Here is a 10,638-nt window from a genome sequence, read left to right as displayed (position 1 = left end):
ACACACATATACATACTGACAACTCTGAGAGACAGGAAGAGTAAGACAAAAAGTGAGAACATTTCATTTCGAAATTTTATTGTATATAAACAAACTTAAAAACAGACAAGGGACAAAGTCATGGATCAGCAGACTACCCTCTTCCCATATATAGGACGAAACATTTACACCCTCATCCAACCCACACCTACATCCACACCCATATTATGTTAGCTGGAGTGTAGAATAAATGTCTCAGACTCTGTGGTAGTAGAGGTTCCTGGGCGTCTAGGAGGCAGGCTCGTCATACTGGAGATGAGGCGACCGAGTGTTGAGTCCTCCTGTCTGGCGGACCTCTTGAAGTCCGCCCCCAGGAAGGCGTACAGCAGCGGGTTTAGACAGCAGTGGGCAAATGCCATGGGTTCAGCCACCGCCAGCCACACAACCAGCACCACCTCCAGACTGCAGCCCCTGGGAAGGACCTGTAGACGCATGAGGGCATCCACAGTGATGCCAGCACCATACGGGAGCCAACACAGGAAGAAGCAGACGATCAACGCCACAGTGGTCCTGACAGCTCTGCGCTTCTGTCTCTGCCCCTGCAGAGGCCCGATGCGTGTCAACCTAGACACGATGACACAGTAACACGCCAGCAAAACTAGGCCCGGTACCAGCAAGCCCACCAACACCAGCTGCAGGTGGAACACTGACTCCCAGAGAGGAGCGTTGTCAGCTGGGTATAAGCGCTGGCACACAATCGTCCCATCTCCTGTTTCCCAAGTCCTGGCAAACACTATGTCTGACACGGCCAAGAGAGCCGCAGGCGACCAGGCTCCTGGAAAGGAGAGGGGAGGGGGGGAGACGAAGAGGAGATTCGGTGGTTAGATCAGGAGATGGAGAATACAAGTGAAGATGTACCCCTGTGCATACATCTGAAGCATGGGCACGTCGAGAGAGAGAGAGAGAGAGAGAGAGAGAGAGAGAGAGAGAGAGAGAGAGAGAGAGAGAGAGAGAGAGAGAGAGATGAGGCTAGAGACGTAGCTCACCTACAAACACCAGTCTCCGTGCCAGTAGCTGTCTTGTGCGTGAGGTGTGCGCGTCTGTTGCTTTGACCACAGCTAGGTAGCGGTCCAGACTGACAAAGGCCAGGATGAGCACACTCCCATACAGGTTCACCGTGTAGATGACGTGCACGGCCACACAGGTGCCTAATCCGAAACGCCAGTCCGTCAGGGCGGCATCCGCTGCCCAGAACGGGAGCGTCAGTACAAAGAGAAGATCGGCAGCAGAGAGGTGCAGTCGGTAGCGGTCTGTCAGACTCAATTTTGACCTGGGGACAATCAGATAAAACCATTCTGTGTGTCATCTTCTACATCAGAATCAGAATGTGTGTTTATCCGCCATGTAATGTGTTGTAACACAAACAAGGAATTTACTGTGACAGGAAGGTGCATATAATAAACGAATGTACGGATCTTTCGTTCTTTCTTTTTCAAAAGATTAAAATGTACAAAGTAACAAACTAAACTTACTAAAGGACTAAACTAATATAACATCTTTGTCATCGTCTTCTTTATTCTCACCTGCGCTGGCAGCCAAGCACCATCCACACCAAGCCGTTCCCAGTGATGCCCAGGACAAAGATGAAGCCGTAGACCACAGGGAGGAACACTCTCTTGAGGTCAGGGGTTATAACTTGATCCAGGTCACACTGATCATCCAGAGCCAGCCCCAAGTCACCAGAACCAGTGTCGTTTATGTCATAGTCAAACACAATATGCTGTAGGGAGGGAGAGACAGAGAGACGGATAGGATGGGGGGGAGAGATGGCAACAGTCATGAGATACATAGAAAGACACTAGTAGATGAAGTGAGATAGAATAAGCAGTTTCACCATAAGCCACCATAACTTGCCTTGATAAAAAAGGATGACATGATGACTGTTCTGAATTGAACTGAAAAGATTCTTGACCAAACATATATTTTTTAAGTTGTACAATCATCTTTCTATTTGCTGAGACCAACTTTCCAGACTATAATGATCCTTTATCCTTTTATAAATATCCTTTATCTAAAGATAAAGCCCAAATAACTAGACAGACCTGCCACATTGTGACTGTGGGACCTTCCATGGGGGAGCAGTTGTAAAATGACCTTCAATGTACACCTACAAATCATAGATACATAAATACAACAACAAAGCTGAATAAGACCTTGCCGCATACCTCATAGTAGGACATGATTGAGAGGAGCCTGGGTCTCTGTCTCCTCTGCTGAGCGGAGCTGAGTACACTTCTCCCTTCAGTGGAGTTTAATATCTCTCACATTCACCCCCCAGAGCCCATACAAGTAGGAGGACTACACTTCCTCATCCCGGTTGGAAGAATACACTTCCTCATCTCGGTCGGACAAATGAGTTCCCTTCCCCCCTCGTCTCTGTCGGAGGAAATGCACTTCCTCATCCCGGTTGGAAGAATACACTTCCTCATCTCGGTCGGACAAATGAGTTCCCACCCCCCCCCCCCTCCACCGTCTCTGTCGGAGGAAATGAGCACCCATCACCCACCCCTGCAACTAAATGAGCAAATACTGAGCGCTTGGACATTGAGTGCGAGAGGAGGATGTCTGGGGAAGTGCTACTACTTACATACATTCAGCGGGTTAGGGTCAGGCCAGCAGCCGTCGTCTAGAGTCACACAGCTATGGCTGATGATTTTACTGTGCTGCAAGTTCTACAGCAGATGTTTGCAAATGTCGAGCAGGTTGACTCTGAAGAGGAGGCAGAGGATGTGTCAGAAGAAGAAGACGCGGAAGAGTGCCATGCAGAGAATGTGTCAGAAGAAGAAGAAGACGCGGAAGAGCGCCATGTAGAGAATGTGTCAGAAGAAGAAGGCGATGAAGAGCGCAACGCAGAGAATGTGTCAGAAGAAGAAGAAGAAGAAGGCGGAGAAGACGGAGAAGAGCGCAACGCAGAACGCCGCGACCTGTCGGCGCCCGAAGAAGACAAAGCCGACAGTGATCCTCACGAGGACCAAGTCCCAGATACTTTCGTGTCAAAAAACGGCAAAATCAAATGGTCTTCGGTTCCGTGTGTGACTGCGCCGCCGCCGCAGCGTAAAAACACAGAGAGGCCCCCCGGACCCACAGCTTACGCCGTTTCCCACGCCCGTGACATGGTCTCCACGTTTTTACTCTTTGTCACGCCACAAATCGAAAGAGTGATCTTGGACGAGACAAATCGCGAAGGCTATCTGAAACGTGGAGAGGAGTGGAAATTCATGGACGCCACTGACCTACGCGCCTACTTAGGGCTGCTAATCCTGGCGGGGGTGTACAAGTCCCGAGGCGAAGCAGCCGCTAGTCTATGGGATGCACAAAGCGGCAGAGTGATTTTCCGTGCTACGATGCCGCTCAAACTCTTTTACACGTACTCGTCAACGCTACGATTTGACGACCGTGGGACACGAGCGGCGAGACGCGCCACGGACAAGTTGGCGGCGATACGAGAGGTCTGGGATATGTGGGTAGAGAGATTACCCCGCCTCTACGACCCAGGGCCCGAAGTGACCGTCGATGAACAACTGGTCGCGTTCAGAGGACGGTGTCCTTTCAGGCAGTACATGCCGAGTAAACCGGCAAAGTATGGGATCAAGTCGTGGGTCGCGTGCGATGCAAAATCAAGCTACGCTTGGAAGATGCAAGTGTACACCGGGAAGTTGAGCGACGGAGCGCCGGAGAGGAACCTGGGGATGCGCGTCGTGCTCGATATGACAGAGGGCCTGAAGGATCGCAATGTCACGTGTGACAACTTATTCACCTCTTACGAACTCGGACGAGAGCTCATGACGACGAGAAACATGACCATGGTTGGCACGGTCCGAAAGAACAGGTCCGAGCTCCCGACTGAGCTGCTAGCGACAAACAGGCGACGGGTGCTGTCGTCGCAGTTTGCCTTCACGCCCACCACCACTCTAGTTTCCTACCTCGCCAAGAAAAAAAAGAACGTTTTACTCATGAGCACACGCCACACAGACGCCGAAATCAGCGACAGAGACGACGGGAAACCGACCATCATCCTAGATTACAACCGCAACAAAGGAGGGGTTGACAATCTGGACAAGGTCGTCACTTACTACAGCTGTAAAAGGAAGACTGCCCGCTGGCCCCTCGTCATCTTTGACAATATGATTGACGTCTCCACCTACAACGCCTTTGTGATATGGAGAGAGATCAACCCCAACTGGATGCCCGGCAAGCGCAACAAGAGGAGGTTTTTCCTCGAGCAGCTTGGTAGGGCACTTGTGAATCCGCTGATCGAAAGAAGACAACGTGTCCCCCACACGGCAGCGGCTGCTGCGGTTGTGAGAGGTCTCCGGACGGCCAGCTGTCGTGGTCCGCCACCTCAACGGCAACCTGAAGAGGCTGACGACGATGATGACGAAGCCCCCGCAGCCGCCTCATCGGCAGGACCGTCATCCTCACCACCGGTCACCTCTTGTGTCAGTAAGAGGAAGAGATGTCAAGTCTGCCCGGTGAAGAAGGACAATAAAACGACCACCGTTTGTCGTAGGTGTAAGAAGTATGTCTGCAGAGCCTGTTCGCATGTATACTGCCCCACATGCCCTCCCTGAGTTGTCAGTTGTGAGTTGTCAACTGAGTAAAGTCTAGAGTGGTGGTGGGGGTGAAGGCAAACAGGACACGACAACGGGAGTAATACAAATGTTTAACTTTATTTATTTTTATTGTGAAAAGTATTCACAACATGACCCAAAGGTAGCACAAGGGTTAAAGTTGACATCATCAGAATTTAAGACATGTTCAACACCAATACACCACCGTGAGCATGACAACTCTTGGTGACCATATCATATGTAAAGGATCTCATGGAGGTATCCCCACCTTTAGAGGTGAAGACAATTTTGATCTCGGAGCCCAACACCGTAACGGTTTCTGACCATAAGCTGGCTTCGTTTTTTTGGTGTGGGGTTCCGTCGTAGATGACATACGCCGAGGTAGCGACCATCCTTCCGTTGTCTGACACTGTCACCCAGGGATTGGCACAGTTGATCACGGGAGTCGTCATCCTCGCAGGCCGAGTGCGGCCGCCGTGACCGGAGGTGTGCGTATCTTTAGCTTTAGGTTCAGACGGAGCTGCCTTCGTGTCGGAAGACCTCGGAGCCGTCGTATAAACATGGCAACCCAAGGGTCCGACGTTGATATTCAGGTCCAGTGAGCCGACGTCCAGGTTTCTGATGGCCCCATCGACCACAATCGAACCCCTGACGGCAGGAGTGAACGATATGGTCTTTGGTTGATCAGAGTTACTCATACTGCTGCTAGATATCTCAGCTGACTTGATTTTAAACATCAATGGATGGATACATGCCAAGCACAAAGCTTTATACACCATGCATGCAAATGACTCCTCCTCCATGCTAGAGTTTACTTTACTCAGTTGACAACTCACAACTGACAACTCAGGGAGGGCATGTGGGGCAGTATACATGCGAACAGGCTCTGCAGACATACTTCTTACACCTACGACAAACGGTGGTCGTTTTATTGTCCTTCTTCACCGGGCAGACTTGACATCTCTTCCTCTTACTGACACAAGAGGTGACCGGTGGTGAGGATGACGGTCCTGCCGATGAGGCGGCTGCGGGGGCTTCGTCATCATCGTCGTCAGCCTCTTCAGGTTGCCGTTGAGGTGGCGGACCACGACAGCTGGCCGTCCGGAGACCTCTCACAACCGCAGCAGCCGCTGCCGTGTGGGGGACACGTTGTCTTCTTTCGATCAGCGGATTCACAAGTGCCCTACCAAGCTGCTCGAGGAAAAACCTCCTCTTGTTGCGCTTGCCGGGCATCCAGTTGGGGTTGATCTCTCTCCATATCACAAAGGCGTTGTAGGTGGAGACGTCAATCATATTGTCAAAGATGACGAGGGGCCAGCGGGCAGTCTTCCTTTTACAGCTGTAGTAAGTGACGACCTTGTCCAGATTGTCAACCCCTCCTTTGTTGCGGTTGTAATCTAGGATGATGGTCGGTTTCCCGTCGTCTCTGTCGCTGATTTCGGCGTCTGTGTGGCGTGTGCTCATGAGTAAAACGTTCTTTTTTTTCTTGGCGAGGTAGGAAACTAGAGTGGTGGTGGGCGTGAAGGCAAACTGCGACGACAGCACCCGTCGCCTGTTTGTCGCTAGCAGCTCAGTCGGGAGCTCGGACCTGTTCTTTCGGACCGTGCCAACCATGGTCATGTTTCTCGTCGTCATGAGCTCTCGTCCGAGTTCGTAAGAGGTGAATAAGTTGTCACACGTGACATTGCGATCCTTCAGGCCCTCTGTCATATCGAGCACGACGCGCATCCCCAGGTTCCTCTCCGGCGCTCCGTCGCTCAACTTCCCGGTGTACACTTGCATCTTCCAAGCGTAGCTTGATTTTGCATCGCACGCGACCCACGACTTGATCCCATACTTTGCCGGTTTACTCGGCATGTACTGCCTGAAAGGACACCGTCCTCTGAACGCGACCAGTTGTTCATCGACGGTCACTTCGGGCCCTGGGTCGTAGAGGCGGGGTAATCTCTCTACCCACATATCCCAGACCTCTCGTATCGCCGCCAACTTGTCCGTGGCGCGTCTCGCCGCTCGTGTCCCACGGTCGTCAAATCGTAGCGTTGACGAGTACGTGTAAAAGAGTTTGAGCGGCATCGTAGCACGGAAAATCACTCTGCCGCTTTGTGCATCCCATAGACTAGCGGCTGCTTCGCCTCGGGACTTGTACACCCCCGCCAGGATTAGCAGCCCTAAGTAGGCGCGTAGGTCAGTGGCGTCCATGAATTTCCACTCCTCTCCACGTTTCAGATAGCCTTCGCGATTTGTCTCGTCCAAGATCACTCTTTCGATTTGTGGCGTGACAAAGAGTAAAAACGTGGAGACCATGTCACGGGCGTGGGAAACGGCGTAAGCTGTGGGTCCGGGGGGCCTCTCTGTGTTTTTACGCTGCGGCGGCGGCGCAGTCACACACGGAACCGAAGACCATTTGATTTTGCCGTTTTTTGACACGAAAGTATCCGGGACTTGGTCCTCGTGAGGATCACTGTCGGCTTTGTCTTCTTCGGGCGCCGACAGGTCGCGGCGTTCTGCGTTGCGCTCTTCTCCGTCTTCTCCGCCTTCTTCTTCTTCTTCTGACACATTCTCTGCGTTGCGCTCTTCATCGCCTTCTTCTTCTGACACATTCTCTGCATGGCGCTCTTCCGCGTCTTCTTCTTCTTCTGACACATTCTCTGCATGGCACTCTTCCGCGTCTTCTTCTTCTGACACATCCTCTGCCTCCTCTTCAGAGTCAACCTGCTCGACATTTGCAAACATCTGCTGTAGAACTTGCAGCGCAGTAAAATCATCAGCCATAGCTGTGTGACTCTAGACGACGGCTGCTGGCCTGACCCTAACCCGCTGAATGTATGTAAGTAGTAGCACTTCCCCAGACATCCTCCTCTCGCACTCAATGTCCAAGCGCTCAGTATTTGCTCATTTAGTTGCAGGGGTGGGTGATGGGTGCTCATTTCCTCCGACAGAGACGGTGGAGGGGGGGGGGGGGGGGGTGGGAACTCATTTGTCCGACCGAGATGAGGAAGTGTATTCTTCCAACCGGGATGAGGAAGTGCATTTCCTCCGACAGAGACGAGGGGGGAAGGGAACTCATTTGTCCGACCGAGATGAGGAAGTGTATTCTTCCAACCGGGATGAGGAAGTGCATTTCCTCCGACAGAGACGAGGGGGGAAGGGAACTCATTTGTCCGACCGAGATGAGGAAGTGTATTCTTCCAACCGGGATGAGGAAGTGCATTTCTACCACAGAGACGAGGGGGGAAGGGAACTCATTTGTCCGACCGAGATGAGGAAGTGTATTCTTCCAACCGGGATGAGGAAGTGTAGTCCTCCTACTTGTATGGGCTCTGGGGGGTGAATGTGAGAGATATTAAACTCCACTGAAGGGAGAAGTGTACTCAGCTCCGCTCAGCAGAGGAGACAGAGACCCAGGCTCCTCTCAATCATGTCCTACTATGAGGTATGCGGCAAGGTCTTATTCAGCTTTGTTGTTGTATTTATGTATCTATGATTTGTAGGTGTACATTGAAGGTCATTTTACAACTGCTCCCCCATGGAAGGTCCCACAGTCACAATGTGGCAGGTCTGTCTAGTTATTTGGGCTTTATCTTTAGATAAAGGATATTTATAAAAAGGATAAAGGATCATTATAGTCTGGAAAGTTGGTCTCAGCAAATAGAAAGATGATTGTACAACTTAAAAAATATATGTTTGGTCAAGAATCTTTTCAGTTCAATTCAGAACAGTCATCATGTCATCCTTTTTTATCAAGGCAAGTTATGGTGGCTTATGGTGAAACTGCTTATTCTATCTCACTTCATCTACTAGTGTCTTTCTATGTATCTCATGACTGTTGCCATCTCTCCCCCCCATCCTATCCGTCTCTCTGTCTCTCCCTCCCTACAGCATATTGTGTTTGACTATGACATAAACGACACTGGTTCTGGTGACTTGGGGCTGGCTCTGGATGATCAGTGTGACCTGGATCAAGTTATAACCCCTGACCTCAAGAGAGTGTTCCTCCCTGTGGTCTACGGCTTCATCTTTGTCCTGGGCATCACTGGGAACGGCTTGGTGTGGATGGTGCTTGGCTGCCAGCGCAGGTGAGAATAAAGAAGACGATGACAAAGATGTTATATTAGTTTAGTCCTTTAGTAAGTTTAGTTTGTTACTTTGTACATTTTAATCTTTTGAAAAAGAAAGAACGAAAGATCCGTACATTCGTTTATTATATGCACCTTCCTGTCACAGTAAATTCCTTGTTTGTGTTACAACACATTACATGTACATGGCGGATAAACACACATTCTGATTCTGATGTAGAAGATGACACACAGAATGGTTTTATCTGATTGTCCCCAGGTCAAAATTGAGTCTGACAGACCGCTACCGACTGCACCTCTCTGCTGCCGATCTTCTCTTTGTACTGACGCTCCCGTTCTGGGCAGCGGATGCCGCCCTGACGGACTGGCGTTTCGGATTAGGCACCTGTGTGGCCGTGCACGTCATCTACACGGTGAACCTGTATGGGAGTGTGCTCATCCTGGCCTTTGTCAGTCTGGACCGCTACCTAGCTGTGGTCAAAGCAACAGACGCGCACACCTCACGCACAAGACAGCTACTGGCACGGAGACTGGTGTTTGTAGGTGAGCTACGTCTCTAGCCTCATCTCTCTCTCTCTCTCTCTCTCTCTCTCTCTCTCTCTCTCTCTCTCTCTCTCGACGTGCCCATGCTTCAGATGTATGCACAGGGGTACATCTTCACTTGTATTCTCCATCTCCTGATCTAACCACCGAATCTCCTCTTCGTCTCCCCCCCTCCCCTCTCCTTTCCAGGAGCCTGGTCGCCTGCGGCTCTCTTGGCCGTGTCAGACATAGTGTTTGCCAGGACTTGGGAAACAGGAGATGGGACGATTGTGTGCCAGCGCTTATACCCAGCTGACAACGCTCCTCTCTGGGAGTCAGTGTTCCACCTGCAGCTGGTGTTGGTGGGCTTGCTGGTACCGGGCCTAGTTTTGCTGGCGTGTTACTGTGTCATCGTGTCTAGGTTGACACGCATCGGGCCTCTGCAGGGGCAGAGACAGAAGCGCAGAGCTGTCAGGACCACTGTGGCGTTGATCGTCTGCTTCTTCCTGTGTTGGCTCCCGTATGGTGCTGGCATCACTGTGGATGCCCTCATGCGTCTACAGGTCCTTCCCAGGGGCTGCAGTCTGGAGGTGGTGCTGGTTGTGTGGCTGGCGGTGGCTGAACCCATGGCATTTGCCCACTGCTGTCTAAACCCGCTGCTGTACGCCTTCTTGGGGGCGGACTTCAAGAGGTCCGCCAGACAGGAGGACTCAACACTCGGTCGCCTCATCTCCAGTATGACGAGCCTGCCTCCTAGACGCCCAGGAACCTCTACTACCACAGAGTCTGAGACATTTATTCTACACTCCAGCTAACATAATATGGGTGTGGATGTAGGTGTGGGTTGGATGAGGGTGTAAATGTTTCGTCCTATATATGGGAAGAGGGTAGTCTGCTGATCCATGACTTTGTCCCTTGTCTGTTTTTAAGTTTGTTTATATACAATAAAATTTCGAAATGAAATGTTCTCACTTTTTGTCTTACTCTTCCTGTCTCTCAGAGTTGTCAGTATGTATATGTGTGTGTGTGTTAGTTTCAATTATTTGGAGGTGTTCACCCTCCCTCCATCCCAGTTAGTGCTGGTAGTCTTGGATGTGTCTATATCACTGTCGTCATCATCATCATCATCACACACACCAACTATGACTCAACTTTGACTCATGATGGTTCTAAACAAACGCATGTCAAAAGCACTGAAACATTATATTGAGAATGAAACTAGGTTTCAGACTAGTGGCTTGGACCAGGTGTATGCTTCCTCCTCCTCCTCCTCCTTATTTTAGAATATACAAGGAGCAAAACACATTATTACAATGCCAAATTAGTGCAGGGGGCTCACAAGGACCCGGAGACAGCGCGAGGGTGATGTAATAGACAACGCAGACAACATAGCTGTGGTCAAAACCAATCAGAATCAGAATTGGTGTTTA

The 10,638-nt window shown here is 50.8% G+C and overlaps 4 protein-coding genes across 4 annotated transcripts; 2 read left to right on the top strand and 2 right to left on the bottom strand.

The window, feature by feature from the left end:
• Window positions 1–209: 209 nt before the first annotated feature.
• On the bottom strand, window positions 210–2,219 carry LOC136965215 (C-X-C chemokine receptor type 4-like). Its single transcript, XM_067259274.1, has 4 exons — window positions 2,205–2,219; window positions 1,563–1,759; window positions 1,026–1,309; window positions 210–814 (listed from the first exon to the last, which is right to left on the bottom strand). Exons 1-4 carry the CDS (start codon window positions 2,217–2,219, stop codon window positions 210–212), a joined length of 1,101 nt encoding a protein of 366 aa, XP_067115375.1.
• Window positions 2,220–2,681: 462 nt separating this feature from the next.
• Window positions 2,682–4,610, top strand: LOC136965581 (piggyBac transposable element-derived protein 4-like). Its single transcript, XM_067259764.1, has one exon. The coding sequence runs from the start codon at window positions 2,682–2,684 to the stop codon at window positions 4,608–4,610; it is 1,929 nt and encodes a 642-aa protein (XP_067115865.1).
• Window positions 4,611–5,456: 846 nt separating this feature from the next.
• LOC136965580 (piggyBac transposable element-derived protein 4-like) lies at window positions 5,457–7,382 on the bottom strand. Its single transcript, XM_067259763.1, has one exon. It carries the CDS (start codon window positions 7,380–7,382, stop codon window positions 5,457–5,459), a length of 1,926 nt encoding a protein of 641 aa, XP_067115864.1.
• A 646-nt stretch (window positions 7,383–8,028) lies between these two features.
• On the top strand, window positions 8,029–10,023 carry LOC136965192 (C-X-C chemokine receptor type 4-like). Its single transcript, XM_067259243.1, has 4 exons — window positions 8,029–8,043; window positions 8,490–8,686; window positions 8,946–9,229; window positions 9,419–10,023. The coding sequence occupies exons 1-4, from the start codon at window positions 8,029–8,031 to the stop codon at window positions 10,021–10,023; spliced, it is 1,101 nt and encodes a 366-aa protein (XP_067115344.1).
• The last annotated feature ends 615 nt before the right edge of the window (window positions 10,024–10,638 follow it).

The sequence above is a fragment of the Osmerus mordax genome, chromosome 21 (assembly GCF_038355195.1).
Source record: "Osmerus mordax isolate fOsmMor3 chromosome 21, fOsmMor3.pri, whole genome shotgun sequence".
NCBI lineage: Eukaryota > Metazoa > Chordata > Actinopteri > Osmeriformes > Osmeridae > Osmerus > Osmerus mordax.
This window is presented reverse-complemented; position numbering and strand designations above follow the sequence as displayed.

Coding starts and splice junctions, on each gene's coding strand:
- LOC136965192 (XM_067259243.1), top strand. Junction 8,687..8,945: donor GTGCTTGGCTGCCAGCGCAG/GTGAGAATAAAG, acceptor GATTGTCCCCAG/GTCAAAATTGAGTCTGACAG. Junction 9,230..9,418: donor ACGGAGACTGGTGTTTGTAG/GTGAGCTACGTC, acceptor TCTCCTTTCCAG/GAGCCTGGTCGCCTGCGGCT.
- LOC136965215 (XM_067259274.1), bottom strand. Junction 1,310..1,562: donor GTGCTTGGCTGCCAGCGCAG/GTGAGAATAAAG, acceptor GATTGTCCCCAG/GTCAAAATTGAGTCTGACAG. Junction 815..1,025: donor ACGGAGACTGGTGTTTGTAG/GTGAGCTACGTC, acceptor TCTCCTTTCCAG/GAGCCTGGTCGCCTGCGGCT.
- LOC136965580 (XM_067259763.1), bottom strand. CDS start 7,382: ATGGCTGATGATTTTACTGCGCTGCAAGTTCTACAGCAGATGTTTGCA.
- LOC136965581 (XM_067259764.1), top strand. CDS start 2,682: ATGGCTGATGATTTTACTGTGCTGCAAGTTCTACAGCAGATGTTTGCA.